We start from the raw sequence: 18,834 nt of genomic DNA on the forward strand, positions 1-18,834 counted from the left end.
AATAGCTTGGCACGAGCATCTCTGGTCATGAGGAGTGTGTAACCCATTCTGTCAGCTCAGCTCTTTGCCCCTTGTAGGGCTGTTCACAATGACACCCCCTCTCTGGGGGAATGAACCCCAGATCTCTAGATTTAAAAGCATTAGTCTCTACTGCTTCAGCTCAGGGGAGTTAGGCGCCTACACCCTTTTGGGGGGGGAGAATTATGTATTTATTTAAAATCATGCTATGCACCTATCTGCATCTAAATGCCTAAATAGCTTTTAAAATCTGGTCTTCAGGCCTTTAGTTCAAAACACAGGAGCAGGCTCAAACCTCCAGATGTTGTGTAGCTACTAGAGAGGGACAAACCCACATTGTTAGTGGGGATTTTGCAGTGTTTTCAGTATAAATAATGGTCCAGGGCATTTGAAACAACATCTTAAAACAGTGGAGTACAAATGAGGTTGGTATTAAATATTGACAATACTTTGGTCAAACATTAATGTCAAGATTATATTTGGTGCTGACCATTCCTGTCAAGAGGACGCAGTATCTCCCTCAGGAGACCCTCCACCAATTATACCCCAATCTCTGATGCCCAACCCTTTTTAATCCTAACCCTTGCCTCCTCCAGTAGATTGATTAGCTTTATTGAGGTTACAAGACAGGATGGTGATCCAGAAGAAGGATGCTAGCAGAAATATGGTGTTCGTGGCATGTGTGTTAGTTAACATAAGTCTAAATTATCTAATCTATTACAAACATTTCCTACATTTTGTAAGCATTTTGAGTGCTGGTGTCACAGGAAGGGTTTGCTTCAAACTGGCAGAAAAGGAGAAAGCAGAGGGAAGGGGAGAACAGAAGGCAGACCAGCCGATGGAGTGTAGGCACACAGCCTGCTGATGCACTGTTCAGGAAATGAGAGATGACAGAGGTTCTGTCATCACTACTACATGTGGCAAGTTGCTCTTGACATACCTACTTTCCCTAACTTTTCAAACGGTGATAAAGACCCACCTTTTGTGAGCTTTAGGCGGGTTGACACAGCCAGGAGCAACTTCAGCAGTATAGTGCTATGGCATAGGTTAAATCTTGTTGTTAGGCATGGGGCATGACTACCACCTTACATTTTTAAGTGTAAAGAAGCCATTGTAAATCAGGCATTTGAGACAGTTAAGTGGACTTCATCACAAAACACAGAAGCATGTCTCCAGCCAAAACAAAAAGACACATCCAAGACCTTCAGGGTATGTCTACACAGTAAGTAGATACCCGCAGATAGCCTGTGACAGCTGACTTGGGCTCATGGGGCTCAGGCTGTAGGCCAGTTCAATTGGGATGTAGACATTTGGGGTTGGACTACAGCTTGACCTCTGGGACCTTCCAACTCACAGGGTCCTAGAGCCTTGTCTTCAGCCCAATCCCCAGAACATCTACTCTGCAATTAAACAGCCCCTTAGCATGAGTCAGCCAGCATGGGCCAGCCACCGGTTTTTAATTGCAGAGTATACCCTCAGGAATTTGAGCTATTTGGGCAGGGGCTCAGCTGGTGTTGTTTGGGTAAGCGTATGAGTGAGAGACACAGGACAGAGTCAGAGAGAAGAAGAAAGACTGCCAAGCAGACAGTAACATAAGTGGTGGTAACATGGCCCTGAAACACAGCTAAGAGGGAAAAAAACACTTTTAGGTGCAGAGCGCTGGTTTGAAAGACAGGCTTCTAACACCGAGCAAAGAAACTGTCCCCTATTGTATTCTAGGATACAGGTCTTCATGTACATTCTTTGTTGCAGAATTCCCCCAGAAGCATCCAAATAAAAAAATTCTGTGCACAATATTTTAAAATTCTGCATATTTTGTCAAAACACCACAATACAATGACACTCCTGCTGTCAGCCCTGGGCAGCTGGGACTGACAGCAGACGGGAGTGCTGGGGGGGAAAAGAATCACAAATTCTGCGGGGAAAAATAAAATTCTATGGGGAACATTAATTCCATGCAAATTCTGCACCATGTAGTGGTGCAGAATACCAGCAGGAGTACTTTGTAAATAAACAAGATACCTGACTTGCCAATTTCTCCTAACTGGAACAAACCCCAACACCCCAAATGTGGCCTACTGCTCACATCAAAAGTAGTAACAATAGTTTCTCCCTTCCCTGATCCTGGGGAGCTACCGATTACAGTAAACCAACAAAGGAAATGTACAAAGGAAAACAAAGAAACAAGAAGTCAAGTCAGGACCTTCCAGGCACCTCATTTTTTCCCCCACTTAATTTCTCAGTTTCCCCTCTTCTTCTACTCACTTTTACTCTAACAACCCCTTCATCTCTACCACCTCAACCCCTGCCCCAACCCATCTAAAACTGTTATAATATGAATATATAATTACGAATCCATGGAATTAACAAAACATGGACAATTCATGAACCCGTTCACTTTGCATGCAGTCTCCCTTTCCTCTCCACCCTTCAGTTTTTTTTCAGATTGTAATCTCAAGAATAAGGACTATGTATACTTTAGGAGCTAACACAACATAAAGGCTATTCAGCTAATCCTTGGACAGTAAGTTTCTTTTTCCCAGAAATGTCTCCTAATGCAAGTCACTGGCGAGAAGGGAAAGCTTCACTGTGGACACTTATTCTTTCTGGTTTAAAAAAAAAAAACAGTGTGGCGACAGAAGCAAACAAACTGAAAGATACTCCTTGTTTATAGATTTTCTTTTTCAATATTTATGAAGATCAAGTTTTCTAAGAACTTTAATACTAACCTAAAAAAATGGCTGTTTTAATACATGGAGGCCTCACTGTTGCACTAGGACTGAATGAGCTGAGTTAGTGAACTTCACTACATGTTTCAGACCACACCACAGCTATTGCACATGTACATTAACTCATTTTACTAAATACACTCTACTAAGTAGCTGAGGGTAGGGTCCAGTCCTTAGTTTGCAATGGTACAGGGGTGGAAGCAGAAAGAAGAAAGTTCAATTTGCATACAAAGTCCTGATTATTACCTTTTTTTTTTTTTCATATACAGGCAGATAACATTTGGGATCCAAAATGTTGTCATTCACCTGTAACAGTGCAATCCTAATTCAAACGCAAGATCATTCTTTCCTAGCCTGCTGTTTCATTTTTGAAAAGCAATGGGGATATAGACAATGCTAAAGAGAGACTTGCATCTTAGATAACCACCAGAATATAAAAACTGCATACAGATGAAGTTAGGCTAGGTTTAAACGTCACAAGATTAGCAGGATATATAGTGTTTTTCTGCCTTGCTATTGCCTTCCATACAGGAATGAATTGTATAACACACCCAGCTCTGTTACACTTATGTTTACCAACAACCACCACATTTGAATAGAATTACAAAAATCTTTTTAACGGGCACACTTCTTATGCAAAAATACATGGGAAAAAGAGGAATTTGTTATTCATCTGCTGTCCTTTTCTTTTCATATGTAATACCAGGATTCCAGTTTGGTTGAACTGACAGAAATAGTGACTAAAATTTCTACATTTTGCGTTCTCCAAATTTCTGTTGCCTTCATGAGGTTATCCAAGCTCCCTCTGGTGGCTAATTTAAAACTCTAAAATTAACAAAAAAAAAAAAAAACACACTATGTAGAGCTTGCTGGATAAGAGCATCATTACTTTTATACAGAAGGTTGTGGGTTGTTCAAATTCTGTTGGGATCATTACATATTCCAGTAATAACTTTTTTGCTCAGATTGTTATGAATGAATGACTGACTACTCATTTTCTAAAAAAAAAAACCAAACAAAAAAAAAAAAAAAAAAAAACAAGCAATATGAAAATATCACCACATGTATAAAGAACCGCCACATTTGAAAGAGGTCAACAATTTTATTCAGTTTCTGCAGTGCTTCCCATCCAAGAATCTCAGCACATTTACTTTACAAAGCCCCTGCAAGACAAGCAGTATCTCTGCTGTACAGATGGGAAAGGGGAAGTATAGAGAGGTAAAGTCACTTACTCAAGGTGACACAGGTCTGTGACTGTCACAAATAAAACCCTGACCTCCTGATTTTCAGTTTGTACTTCAACCCACAAAGCCATACTGCATTCAAAAATATGGAGCCAAAAATCTATTACTACTCTGGTTTGACACCAGCATAACTAACACCTTTGCAAGAGAGCACAGAATCAGGCCTTTATAAATCTAGAAATGCAAAAAGAAAACAAATCGAAGGACCAGTCCGTCCTAGTCCCATTGAAGTAAATCTTCTTTCCTATGGCATTTGAAAAACAAGGGGCTGGCATGATAATTGCATTTTGAGATTCAAAAGCCATTCTAAAGCTTCTGGGTAGCTAAATGGATCCCCCTGGTGCTACCACTGTAAGCATGAATTGGACAGCAGCTGTTCATGATGTGTCGCATGGCTTGTACCTCACAATTTCTTGATTCTTTGATTTTTCCATTTGTGGAAGAGATGTCCACACCTTCCGTGCATTGTCCAAACTTCAAGTGCAGTCCACTGAGTATGGGAACAGCAGAATCCCGGGACCTCTTTGTTGGATCTTGAATCAGGTCTTTGTTTGGGATGTCAAAAGTGGCCCATGATTTGAACCAGCAAGTGCTCGTGTCCTTTCCATTGGCCTGTAGTGTTCACACATGTATCCAGAAAGGCTTCTTGGATTTGAGTCCAGAGAGCGGCAGTAGATTAAGGTGTTGCTGTATTGGCAGGTCCGGTGCAATCAGGATCTTGCTGTACTCCAAGACCACAGCAACATCTCGTCCGATGTTGACTGATGCAATGCCCGTCAAAACCAGAAGCCATGGTACAAGCACTGATTTGAGACAGTCCTTCACAATCCTGAGCATTAATTTCAGTGTCAAAAAGAGTGTCTCGTTGACACGGTTATTAATTGAAGTAAATGAATGGCAAACATCTTTTGACATGGACTACATTGAGGCCCTAAGCTGGAACAAAAATAAAGTTTAACTTTTCAGATGCAAAAGGTAAATAGCACAAATTAGATCTAATCATCTTCAAATTGTTCATAAACCCCAATTACTGCCAGAACATTATAAATGAAGTATTTATGGTAATGATGCAATTTTCCTTACTGTACTTGATATAATATATAGGGCAAAAAACATATATTGTATGTAGCCATATGACACTGTAGACAATACAGAAATAAGTACACAAAGTATGAGGGTCTAGAATTAAAAAAAATCGTTCCCAACCCTAATATTTTTGGGTATTAACGGTGCATCAAAAGCTTCCAATCCTGGGTATACAGTATATATTCTGATTGTTTTGTACATTATCACTGTAGTAAATTTAATTGGAAAACATTGACTAGAAGTGCAGCACAAACAAAACGAAGGAGCTAGTTTTATCTCAATCTTTTTTCATTATGACTTGGTTTAACTTTTTTCTTTAAAAAAACTGAATTGTATCACAGCAAGTATGTTTGTAACAACTTACAGAATTCTCAAAAAATGGGCTCATTCAATGGCTGAGAAATAGCACTCAGTCTCAAACTGGGTTCTTCTGCAGAAGAATGGCTGAACGTGCAACAGAGAGAAGGAGGAATGATCTCCCAAAAAACCAAAAGAGCCATATTGAAGGGCTCCAAAGATCCTATCCAATCTTCCTTAGATGAAGGTTGGTGGCGATAAAAGCTTTAAGTCTGGGGAGGAGGTGGGGCAACTGAAGAGTGACGTGTGTTGAGTGCAGCGCTGTTGTAACTATGTGGGTCCCAGAATATTAGAGACACAGTGTTATTTAGGACTCATTTGCCATGTAGCAGACCCTCCCCCCACATCAAGATTAAAATGGAGTAAGTATTGCTCACATTTTAAGCATATCAGGTAAACTTGGGGGAAAAAATACGCAGAATTAACTGTATTTACAGTCCATACAGATGTGTATCAAGAATCACACACCGAAACAAACAAAACAGCAATTCATATTGCTCAAGGCAGCACAAATGGAATCTAAATCCTGATTCTTTGGCTTCTAAAACAAATGCTGTCTAGCTGAATCAAAGAACTTCTACTAGCTTATTAGTGTATTTTCATAGTTATACCTTCAGTATGTATTCAACAGAGCAGAGAACCACAGAGGGGACATTTGTTATGAGGTTAGATACCTTGACATTCTTTAAGTGTATTAATCCAGAATCTATTTTTTTATATTCTCTACTTTTGATCACTTTCTTTGCCTCTAGATTTGACAAGGGAGATATTCACAGAGAAGGACCCTCAAAAAAGCCACCTGGAAGTTGGAGAAGGGAATAGCATAGAACTCCTTCTCCTGCATTCCACTGCATGAGCCAGAAGGGAGAGCACTCTTCCCTTCTTAGGTGGGCTGGAATGACAGAATACAATCCCATACCAACTAGAGGCCAATGGGAAAGATGATGTCCACAAATAGGAGAGGCTGCTGTTTCTGGGCCCTCTCTCTGTTGCTCAGGACATCACTTGAAGATCCCACTCGGACACATTCATCATCTCTCACATCTACCTCTAGTTGACAGGTATCTGGTAAATGTCAAAAGATCAGCTCTTATGTTGCTTAAAATATTTGCCTGAGACTGGCACTAGTATAAAATGGTTGTGGGGTGCTCCAACACGAACAGTCTAAGGTTATGTCTAAGCTTAAACAAATATAGCCACGCATTACAGCAACAACAGCGGTTCTCCCATCACTGTAGTTAATCAACCTACCTGAGAGGCTGTAGTTAGGTAAACAGAAGAATTTTTCGAGTGCTGTCTAGACATCAAGTTCGATTGACTTAACTATGTGGCTCATGAGCAATGTAACTGGGTCAACTTAACTTTTTAGAGTAGACCTGGCCTAAGGATATGTTCTTTTGTGGTTTGGGTAGCTACTACTTGCTGCTAAACTTGCTTTCCGTCTCCACACAGTTGTATTCTAATCAATATTTTGAGTAAGTTGAGAACTACACTTACCGGTAAGTTTCAGAGTAGCAGCCGTGTTAGTCTGTATCCGCAAAAAGAAAAGGAGGACTTGTTAGTCCCTAAGGTGCCACAAGTCCTCCTTTTCTACTTACTGGTAAGTAAATACTAAGAATAGGGATCTGTGGAGAGAATCTCTCCTTCTGTACAAATTTTGGAATTATTAAAAACCTATTCATAAAATATCCAGGTGCCACTCCACCCACGCATCACAGCTCATTTCCTCCCACAGCTAACTGCTTTAATGCTTTTTATGGCATGGCACATGACTCCAGAAGTAAGTATCTGTAGAGGCAATTTCATACAAAGCAACATTCCACACTCCACTTTGAAAATGGTTCTCTAACAAATGAGAGCACCCATGCAGATAGTCATGTACTGTAGATGGAGGAGAATCAGAAAACTGGCCAAATACACAGACCAAGGTACTGAGCCTGAATAGAGTGGTGGGACAGATATTTATCCTCACACTAATCAAGTACTTAATACTGATATAGCACTTTTCAGGTTCAAAGCCATATGCAGACATTAATCCTAACAACCAACTCGAGGAGGTAGTATTATTCCCATTTTACAGATGGGGAAATGGAGGCAGACAGGTGAAACAACCTGCCCAATGCTATATGAGTCCACTGCAGAGCTCCAGTTGGCATTCCATCACAAGCCTTACCACTTTCTGCTAAGTGAAATACCCATACTTTGACTTCGCCTTCTCTAACACACACATATCAACAGGTATACTTACATTTAAAGAAAAAAAGAAAAAAAAAACTAACAGAACCAGCTACTCCACTGCCAGCACTTCTCCCTTTGGAGAAGAAAATCAGAGAACTAACCACACAGGTCAGCTATGTAGCACGCTGCTTAATGTGCTCCTGGAAGGCACTCAGATACTACAGTGATAAGCCCAGGACAAAACAATAAATAAAACCGAAGAGCACTAAGTACCTTCCAGAGTAGCAGCCGTGTTAGTCTGTATTCACAAAAAGGAGTACTTGGGGCACCTTAGAGACTAACCAATTTATTTGAGCATAAGCTTTCGTCAGCTACAGCTCACTTCATCGGATGCATAAAAGTGGAAAATGCAGTGAGGATGAGAAGTGAGCTGTAGCTCACAAAATCTTATGCTCAAATAAATTGGTTAGTCTCTAAGGTGCCACAAGTACTCCTTTTCTTTTTGAGTACCTTCCCACTGCCAACCCCGTCATTCCTCCACAGCACACAGGGGAAACAAAGACTCTCACTTTCAAGCTACACAATAACCAGGTCATCCCTAGGGGAGGGGGCGCCCACTTTTGAGAGCCAGATGCCCCAAGCGGAGGGGAGTATACGGGCCACGCAGGGAGTGTCCCCTGCTTTAGAGGAACAGTGCTGGCCCCACCCATGTAACCTCAACTCCTGTCACTCTATCCGGGAGCGGCATTTCCCGGGAGGGAGACGGGTGCGGTGGGCAGACCCAAAACACCCTCATCCCCAGCGCTTCCCGGGCTTGCCTGTGGACTCGCCAGCGACTGTCAGCGCTCAGCTCATACTTGACGAGTTACTGAAACAAAGCCACGCGTCACTGAAAGGGACACGCCGCGGCGCAGGAGGGGGTGGGGGAACCGGGGCAGAGAAGCAGAGGGAGGGAAGGGAGCCGGCCAGGGAGAGAAGAGGAAGCGGCGCGGATCGAGGGGCGCAGGACTCACCGATGCCCAGCCCCACCACGATGCGCCCCCCCAGCAGGGTCTCCTTGTCCTGGGCAGCGGCCAGCAGGGCGGCGCCCGCGATGAAGCAGCAGCTAGACAGGAGGATGCAAGGTCTGCGGCCCCACAGCCCGTTGAGCACCCCGCCGGCCAGCGCCGAGAGGGCGGCGGCGCCCACCGTGCTGGAGACCAGCAGCTCCTGCCAGAGGGCGCCCAGGTTGAGCTCCCGCTTGAGGAGCAGCAGGGCCCCGGACACCACGCCGGTGTCATAGCCGAAGAGGAAGCCCCCCAGGGCGGAGAACACCGACACCACGTAGACGAAGCCCGGGCTCTCATCCTGCTGGAACTGCCGCCGGGCCGCCCGCTCCAGCTCCCCGCCGGACGCCTGGCTGTTGATGCTGGAGCAGGACTCGGCGGCGATCAGGCTGCGCTCCCCGGCCGCCGCCGCGCTGGAGCCGGCCGAGGCGTCCGGCTGCCTCCGGCGCTTCTCGCCCATCAGGTTGCTCAGGCTCCGCAGCGTGTACTCCACATTCTCACTGGCCTTGCGGGACATGGGGCAACCGCCGCCGCCGCTCAGCGCCCCCCGCCGGGCGAGGGGGCGGGCTCGGAGCTGCTGCTGCCGCCCTGCCGGGGCCGCGATCAGCCGGGGTGCATAAGTCCTGCGCCCGCCCGCACTTGGGGGAAAGTTACCAGCCGCGGCCGCCGCTCCCGGAGCTCAGGCGGAGTTTGAGCTAGAGGGAGGCTCGGGCGGGCGGGGAGGGGACTCGAGCCCAGCTGGCCGGGCGGGGCGGAGCCGGCACGGGGGGCGGGGCCGCCTGGCCTGCTCGTCAAGGGATGGCCCGCTTGGCTCTTACTGAGCATGCGCGGGAGCTCGGAGCATGCGCGGGAGCCACAGCGAAGCCCCCCGCCCGCCCTGACCTGATGCCCGAACCTGATCGAGAAGGGAAAGGGGCGGGAAATGTAAACAGGGGCCGCAGCCGGGGCCCAGGCTAATGTTAAAGGTCCCTCACGTGAGCCGGGCCCGGGGAGCCGGCCAGCCACGTGCCCTGGGGTCGCCCCGGAGCAGGCCGCGCTGCTCTCTCCGGGAAGAGGGAGAACAAAGCCCACGGCAGTGCGTGCAGCTAAGAGCCTAGCAAGCTCCTCTGCGCCCCGGACACCCTGCAGCCGGCGCTGGGACTGCGTCGGCTGCACGGACCGCTCCTGACCCTGGGACTTAGCAGAACAAAACAGAGCAGGGCAGGGCAGGGAGGAGGAAGAGAAGGCGGTAAGAAGACTCCTGCTGCTAACAGTACCAAGAGACAGCAAGAGTCACAGAGAAAACCTGAGTCAATCCGAGTTTATGAGGGAGGCTGGTAGTGGGCGGCAGTGGAAAAAACCCCAGGCAGGGTCACTGCCACCCTTAGTCTATTTCAGTTTCTCAGCTGCAAACAAAAAAAGAAATAAATAAAAATATATAGTGCAATGCAAACAACAGACGTTATTCACAGTACAGGTACATACAAGGACTGGGTATCGAATATCTGTCTGCCTTTCTCTCCTAACCAGTATCCCTTCTTCCTCTATGCAGTCTCCTGCTGGGGCTAGATCTTTCAGCAGGGACTAAGGCTCTGCACTGCAATGCAACACCCAACTTTAGGCACCCTGCTGCCCTGGGGAATCCTCAGCCCAGAGTTAAACACTCACTCTCCCTATACAACAAATGAGGAAAATTAGGCACCTAAGAATGGGATTGACAGAAGCCAGATACTGAGTGGAGAGTGGCCTAAGCTAGTCCTTAGGAAATTCCACGAAGAGCCCCACCTTTTTCAAAGGAAGTTAGGCACCTGTCTCTGCTTGGGATTCAGGGCATAACTGGCTATGGGGCAGAAAGGGTAATTGCCCCCCCTCCACTCCTGGTTTTTCATAGCTCCTTGCCAGCCACTGCTGTGGTGTCTCAGCTTTCAGGTGCTGCTGTGGGACAAGTGGGGGACAGGGCTCCTAGTCACAATGTTGTGGGCATCCCCACCCCCTCTCCCCACAAGTAGGACAGGAAGCCTCCGCTATAGTCTGGGCTGAGCAAGCCAGCCCCCAATCCCTCCCTAGGTCGGCTGAAGGTGAGAAATCTCCCACCATCCCTTTACTTTTTGGGATAGGACTGACCCATCACCTCATCAACCTTTCCAGGATGAGACTGGCTCACTAACAGGGATGCTGATGCAACTTCCCCCACTTCCTGAAATTTTCTGAAATGATGCCCCTGTTGGGATTCATATGGAGGTGGTGGTGAGCATCCCTCTTATGCCAAATAGCCCAGTGATTACAGCACTCACTCAGGATATGCAAGAGCTAGGTTCAGATCTGCCCTCTGCCTAAATCAGAGCAGGCAAGTGGAGGTAGGTCTGCTCCTAACTGAGTGACCTAGTGACTGAGAGGTATTCTAGGGTGGGTCTCTCTCTCCTGTTGAACCAGTTCCACTTTGAATAAAATATTTATATATTCATTGGAGCAGGGCCAGGAACGTAGGTCTTCCTCATGAGTTTACTAACCAGGAGGCTAACTCACTCACTCTCTTTTTCTAACCTCCTCATTGTATTCTGTGCAAGGCCTGATCTGATAGGTGGGCTCTAAGGTTATCTCTGAGAATGCCTGCCAGGTAGGGCCCCCCCAGGTGAGATAGGCAGAGGAACACCGAAAGCAGGGATAATCAATTATTTTTTTGTCTTGGTATAGTCAAGGTCCTGACTCCAGAAAAAATAATAATAATGATAAGTACATAAAAAGATTTCGTGGTCCATTCAAACATGTCTGGTGGTCCGGATTTGGCCTATTGACTACCCCGGACCCGAAGGATCCCCCGGGGCTTAAACACCGCAACTTGGTGGCATCAGGATTTAGGCTTCAGTCTGTGCGTGTGTCCACCAGCAAAAACTTGAGCATGCGGGAGCCTTTACTAGCAGAAACATAGCCACCTACAGGATTAAGTGGCAGCTGAGCAAGGGTTTTAAGGATCTAAATTTGGAGTTAGGCATCTTAAGGGACAGTTAGGTACCTAAATGCATTTTTCAGTCTAGCCCACTGTCTTTTAGGGATTGATCCTGCAAACACTCTGAAAATTATTTTTGTCACAGGAGCAGTGCCGCTATTTGCATGTGTAGAGTTACTTGTTTGCAGATCAGGTATTTTGTATATAAGCTCTTCCAGGGCAGGAACTGTCTTCATGTGATGTTTTGTCTTATCTGGCCAAGTGCAGACAGCATGTAAGGTAAAAAAAAATTTCTGGTTTGCATCCACAGATATTGCAGGTGAGTGTTTCTTTTTCATAGCTTCATAGATTCCATGGCCAGAAGGGACCATTGTGATCATCTAGTCTGACCTCCTGTATAACACAGGCCATAGAACTTCCCCAAAATAATTTTTAGAGCATGTCCTCTAGAAAAACATCCCATCTTGATTTTAAAATTGTGGGTGATGGAGAATCCACCATGACCCTTGCTAAATTGTTTCAGTGTGTAATTGCTGTCCCCATTTAAAAATTTGCACTTTATTTCCAATCTGAATTTGTCTTGCTTCAGCTTCCAGCCACTGGATCATGTTACACTTTTCTGTGCTAGATTGAAGAGCCCATTATTAAATATTTGATCGCCACATAGATACTTTTCAGAGTAGCAGCTGTGTTAGTCTCTATTCGCAAAAAGAAAAGGAGTACTTGTGGCACCTTAGAGACTAACATTTATTTGAGCATAAGCTTTCGTGAGCTACAGCTCACTTCATCGGATGCATTCAGTGGAAAATACAGTGGGGAGATTTATATACATAGAGAACATGAAACAATGGGTGTTACCATACACACTGTAAGGAGAGTGATCACTTAAAGTGAGCTATTACCAGCAGGAGAGCGGGGGGGGGGAGGGGGGTGACAGCTTTTGTAGTGATAATCAAGGTGGGCCATTGCCAGCAGTTGACAAGAACTTCTGAGGAACGGTGGGGGGTGGGGAATAAACATGGGGAAATAGTTTTACTTTGTGTAATGACACATCCACTCCCAGTCTCTATTCAAGCCTAAGTTAATTGTATCCAGTTTGCAAGTTAATTCCAATTCAGCAGTCTCTCGCTGGAGTCTGTTTTTGAAGTTTTTTTGTTGAAGAATTGCAACTTTTAGGTCTGTAATCGAGTGACCAAAGAAATTGAAGTGTTCTCCAACTGGTTTTCGAATGTTATAATTCTTGACATCCGATTTGTGTCCATTTATTCTTTTATGTAGAGACTGTCCAGTTTGACCAATGTACATGGCAGAGGGGCATTGCTGGCACATGATGGCATATATCACATTGGTAGATGTGCTGGTGAACGAGCCTCTGATAGTGTGGCTGATGAGATGAGGACACTGTAATCAAGTCACCCCTTAATCTGGTCTTTGGTAAACTAAATAGATTTAACTCCTTGAGTCTGTCACTGTAAATCAGGTTTTCTAATCCTCTAATCATTCTCATGGCTCTTCTCTGAACCCTCTCCAATTTATCACTATCCTTCTTGAATCGCGGGCACCAGAACTGGACACAGTATTCCAGAAGTGGTTGTACCAGTGCCAAATAGAAAGGTAAAATAACCTCTCTACTCCTACTTGAGATTCCCCTGTTTATGCCTCCCAGGATCACATTAGCACTTTTGGCCACAGCGTCACACTGGGAGCTCATGTTTACCTGATTATCCACTATGATACCACAAATATTTTTCAGAGTCACTGCTTCCCAAGATAGAGGTTCTCACTGTGTAAGTGTGGCCTAGTTTCTAGTTCTTTGTTCCTAGATCTATACTTTTACATTTAGCTGTATTAAAAACACATTGTTTGCTTTCAACAAGTTTGCTAAGCAGTCCAGATCACTCTGAATCACTGTGACCTGTGCTCATTATTTACCATGCTCCCAATTTTTGTGCCATCTACAAACTATCAGTGATTATTTTGATTTCTGCCAAGTCATTGATGAAAATGTTAAATAACAGAGTGAAGAACTAATCCTTGTAGGACCCCACTGAAAACGTGGCTGTTTGATGAGGATTCCCCAGTTACAGTTACATTTTGAGACCTGTCAATTGGCCAATTTTTAAACCATTTTATATGTGCCATATTTATATTTTATTTTATCTTGTTCTAGTTTTTTTAATAAAAATGTCATGCACTACCAAGTCAAACACCTTACAAAAATCTAAGTATATTAAGTCAACACTTTTAGCATTATCAACCAAACTTGTAATCTCATCAAAAATATCCTCTTTTTATTAAAACCTTTCAGTTGATCTTATATGATTTAGTAGGGTGACAATTTGAATGATAAAAACCTCATAAATGTTTTAAAACCCTCATAAAATTAAGTAACTTTTTTGATAAGACATTTAATAATCTCTTTTTTAAAAAAATCCATTCAAATTGTGAAATCATGTAACTTTTTAATGTTTTAAGGGTTAAAAGATTTGATTATGCTAAGTGGCAATACAGAAATATCAGTTGTAGATCAGGTATTGTAAAATCTTATATAGAATCAATTTTGGAATTTTTTTCTGGAGTTTGAGGTGAAACTAGATTATAAAATATTGACCAGTCTTTAATTCAGTTTTTAGCTGTTTTTAACTGGGTTTTTCACCAATCAAAAAAATTTGAGGATTTCACTTCACAGAAGAGATTACAGAAGCAGCAATACTCAGTGGAATTGGTAGGAAAACTATGCCTCCTGGTGGTTAAAATGTTAGATTTAAGAAATATAAATGAGTGACTTTCACCTGAGAAGTTTAGCAGAGCCCCTGCTAGTGCAATATCAAAGGAAGGGTTTTTTTCAGTTTATGTGGCAAAGATGCTGCTTCTAGAACACAAGAACCCCAGTTTGACTTCACTAGCATTCAAGCTACTCTCATGGGTCTGATCTAGCACCCTTTGAAATTAGTGTAAGTTTTTCCATTTACTTCAGTGTATGTTGGGTTGGTAATGAGTCCAGACAGCAGATGAAGGATTTTGCTAATTGGCTAGGTACGCTCTAAGGTCTGGGTGTTAATGGGTAGATGCAATAGTGTGCAGTGGCTTTTTTTTAAAAAAGGTAGCAACTAATTATGTATTTAGTTCACCCAATTAGTGATTGGGGTTGTATTAGACTTGTAAATGTATATAATCTCTCCCATGCTAATTAATTACATACCTGGAAGGTGAGACCTGGATCAGACAAGTATCAGACCTATATAACAATTAACAACATTTAGTTGTTAACTACCGTATGGATCATACAGTTTGATTTGTACAGGCAGCATCTTGTTCCTATGCAGAGCCAATTGGGCCCCACTCAAACATGGAACAAGGATCCAATCTCACAGCTCACATTGCAGGATCAGGGTTTGAAGCTTTACTCAGCTATGAGACATGTCCTGAGCCAAAACAGTCCTCTTCACATCCAGGAGCTCTCCAGTGATAGAATGGCTTGGAATTCCAAAATGTCATCAGTCAGGAGAACATGACTATTCCAGGGTTAGGTCAATCTCTTGACTTGCTAACTTAATCTAGTGTTACAGATTCAGTACCTAGTACTCTCATATATAGGCCCCAAATCTAAAGTGCAGGAAACAGTGCATTAAAGAAACAAGCAAAACCATAATCAAACCAACTTCTTGGCCACATAAAGTAAACTACAGTACAATTACTCTGACCACAGCAGCTCGCTATCACAAAGACCACCTCTGCTTCTAGCATCCACTCCAGAAGCTGCAGTTGTTCTGTACATTATGATTAACAGAGTCCAGGCATATACCCAAGAGAGCCAGTGGAAGAATTTTTTCCGTAACTAGCCCAAGGCTCTGTTACACCCTGCTAAAGGAGAGCTGAAATAGTCCCGTCATCTTCAGATCATGCTGCAATATTCCACTCTTCAAAGTATTCCCTAAAGAACCAAAGCTAGGACAACCTCATTAACAGAATCCAAAATAGAAGCACAGAGGATTTGACCATCTTTTTCAGGCAGATTCCCACTGTCTTATATAATCTTTGTTTGTGTCTAGATTTCACAGTAATAGGTGCCTTATAAATACAGATACGCAATATAAAAGTTTGTATGATTTGTAAGCATGATATTTGGAGATCATATCTAGTTTAACATTACAGAATGATTTGCATTCTAAAAACTGGATCAAAAAATAGAAACGTATTTGTTGAGATTTTGAAGGTCAGCTGAGGATTAAGACGTACACACAACATTTATTCATGTAAACAGGTATTGTGTGTCTTGATCTTCAGCTTTGAAAATCTCAACCATAGTCTATCTGCTTTTTCTTGGGCTTTCACTGTAAGCACCTGATCAGCAAATAGGACTTGAATTAAGATACCAGCCAAAGATAAATGTATTTTAGTTTTGATATGGGTAGTACAGTAATTTGGACCATACTTGCTTTATTTTATGCTTATCTTTGCTCAATGACAAATATTAGTGCTCTGGATTCTCCTTTCTTCCCTTTCAAGAGGGGAAGAACTTTACAACTTAACAGAACGCCACTAGCCATCACCTTCAGCCCCCAATTAAAACCTCTCCAAAACATCATCAAGGATCTACAACCTATCCTGAAGGACGACCCATCACTCTCACAAATCTTGGGAGACAGGCCAGTCCTTGCCTACAGACAGTCCCCCAACCTGAAGCAAATACTCACCAGCAACCACACACCACACAACAGAACCGCTAACCCAAGAACCTATCCTTGCAACTAAGCCCGTTGCCAACTGTGCCCACATATCTATTTAGGGGACACCATCATAGGGCCTAATCACATCAGCCACACTATCAGAGGCTCGTTCACCTACACATCTACCAATGTGATATATGCCATCATGTGCCAGCAATGCCCCTCTGCCATGTACATTGGTCAAACTGGACAGTCTCTACATAAAAGAATATATGGACACAAATCAGACGTCAAGAATTATAACATTCAAAAACCAGTCGGAGAACACTTCAGTCTCTCTGGTCACTCGATTTCAGACCTAAAGGTCGCAATATTAGAACAAAAAGACTTCAAAAACACTCCAACGAGAGACTGCTGAATTGGAATTAATTCGCAAACTGGATACAATTAACTTAGGATTGAATAGAGACTGGGAGTGGATGTGTCATTACACAAAGTAAAACTATTTCCCCATGTTTATTTCCCCCACCCCCCACTGCTCCTCGGACATTCCTGTTAACTGCTGGAAATGGCTCACCTTGATTATCACTACAAAAGGTTTTCTCCCCCCCACTCTCCTGCTGGTAATAGCTCATCTTAAGTGATCACTCTCCTTACAGTGTGTATTATAACACCCATTTTTTCATGTTCTGTGTGTATATAAATCTCCTCACTGTATTTTCCACTGAATGCATCCAATGAAGTGAGCTGTAGCTCACGAAAGCTTATGCTCAAATAAATTGGTTAGTCTCTAAGGTGCCACTAGTACTCCTTTTCTTTTTGTGAATATAGACTAATACAGCTGCTACTCTGAAACCTTTACAATGGCTACCACCCAGGTGCTTACAACTATAATCTTCACTGTCACTGTCCCCAGAAAAGGGTTTGTATTAACTGGGGTTGAGGTTAGGACCGTGCTCTTTAATGATAAATGCATGCAGACAGGCAAAAAACAATGGACATCATATGCTGCATTAGAACCCTAATACTTTTTGCTAGTGAAACAAGTTACTCCTTTCTTCCTGAGCTGGTATTGCTATAGGTTGCCTAATATGGATATAAGTGGCATAGTACAAAACTGCTTACAGTTTTAGTTTCCGGGAGATAACTTTTTGTTAGTGTGGAAATGCCATTCTGTTAAATTCTGACAGGCCCTCTGTTCTGTTCCAGATATTCAAATTATTTTGATATGAGCACAGTTGCTCTTTAATTTTATAAATACCATATACTTCAGGTGAAGGAAATCATGATACTGTTACTCCTTGCCCAAACAGCTAGCCAAAATTTGGGTTGTTCCATGGCAGGAGGAATTGATGACACATGGGTATTTTCTTTGATGCAGTCTTGTTAATTGACAATGACTATACGCGTAGGCGCTAACTCCGTGGGTGCTCTGGGGCTGGAGCACCCACGGGGAAAAATTAGTGGGTTCTCTGCACCCACTGGCAGCCAAGCTCCCCGCCCCGCCTCACCTCACCTCCTCCGCCTCCTCCCCTGAGCGCGCTGTGTCCCTGCTCCTCCGCCTACCTCCCAGCGCTTGCCACCACCAAACAGCTGGAGCAAGCTCTGGGAGGGAGTTGGGGGAGCAGAAACATGGCACACTCAGGGGAGGAGGTGGAGAAGAGGCAGGGCCAGGGCGGGGATTTTGGGAAGGGGGTCGGAATGGGGGTGGGAGGGGGTAGGGCAGGGGTGGAGTCAGGGCAGGGCCAGGGGCAGAGAGGGGTCGAGCACCCACCGGCGCCAGAAGAAGTCAGCGCCTATGACTATACATAAAGTCCTGCTTCCCTGACTACAGTAAGAATTGAACAGCAGGAGACAGTTTCTTTCCTCACTATTCCAAATCTGCCTTTCCAGCCAGCACTCAGTCACCAGAGAGCTCTCTCTCAGAGCCACACTACCATCAGTTCTCCCTTTCCAGCTTCCTCCCCGTATACACACTTACCCGAAAACAATACTTAGCAAAGCTGTCCATCCATACAGTTCTAATTCTTCTGTGGTCGCCCAGATACCTTTGTTTTTATGTGTGGCCTGCTTAACTGTTTTACCGTTATCTTAAATGTGGGGGGAGGGAGGTTTATACTCAAGAGTTTAAAGGAGATTTAACCCAACCCACATAACAGCAATACTGACTTCATTGAACAGGCACTGCAAGATTAAGTTTTATTTTAGCTACTATACTTATATCTGTAATACCAACACTATTGCAAATGCAAAAGACATTTCTTCATTACTGACAGTAATGTCAAAAACCACTCTCCACACCAATGACCAGCTTCCTTCAAGACACTACTGACCTCCTCCAGAAACTCTGCATCAACAACCTCCTTCAGAACACCATCCTTTCCACCACGGATGTGACCTCCCTGTAGACTAACACCTCTCACCATGATGGCATTGCTGCCTGCCTCAAATACCTATCAGATAACATACAACACTTGGAAATCCAGCCTAAACATTTTGCCAAACTCATTCGTTTCATCCTCACCCACAACAGCTTCACATTTAACAACAAACACTGGGTCCAAATCATGGGAACAGCCA

The 18,834-nt window shown here is 43.9% G+C and overlaps 1 protein-coding gene across 2 annotated transcripts in view; it reads right to left on the reverse strand.

Annotated features, from left to right (window-relative positions):
• Window positions 1-18,834, reverse strand: part of SLC2A13 (solute carrier family 2 member 13) — a 390,525-nt gene that overhangs the window by 310,677 nt on the left and 61,014 nt on the right. Inside the window, exon 1 of one of the 2 annotated variants that reach the window (XM_074942448.1) lies at window positions 8,626-9,324. The exons of the other annotated variant lie outside the window; for it this stretch is intronic. Within the exon in view, the coding sequence (XP_074798549.1) occupies window positions 8,626-9,175 (550 nt within the window). The 5' untranslated portion in view covers window positions 9,176-9,324. Of the gene's footprint in view, window positions 1-8,625; window positions 9,325-18,834 lie in introns of those variants that run through there. 2 annotated transcript variants of the gene reach the window in all.

Source organism: Natator depressus, chromosome 1 (genome assembly GCF_965152275.1).
Source record: "Natator depressus isolate rNatDep1 chromosome 1, rNatDep2.hap1, whole genome shotgun sequence".
Lineage (NCBI taxonomy): Eukaryota > Metazoa > Chordata > Testudines > Cheloniidae > Natator > Natator depressus.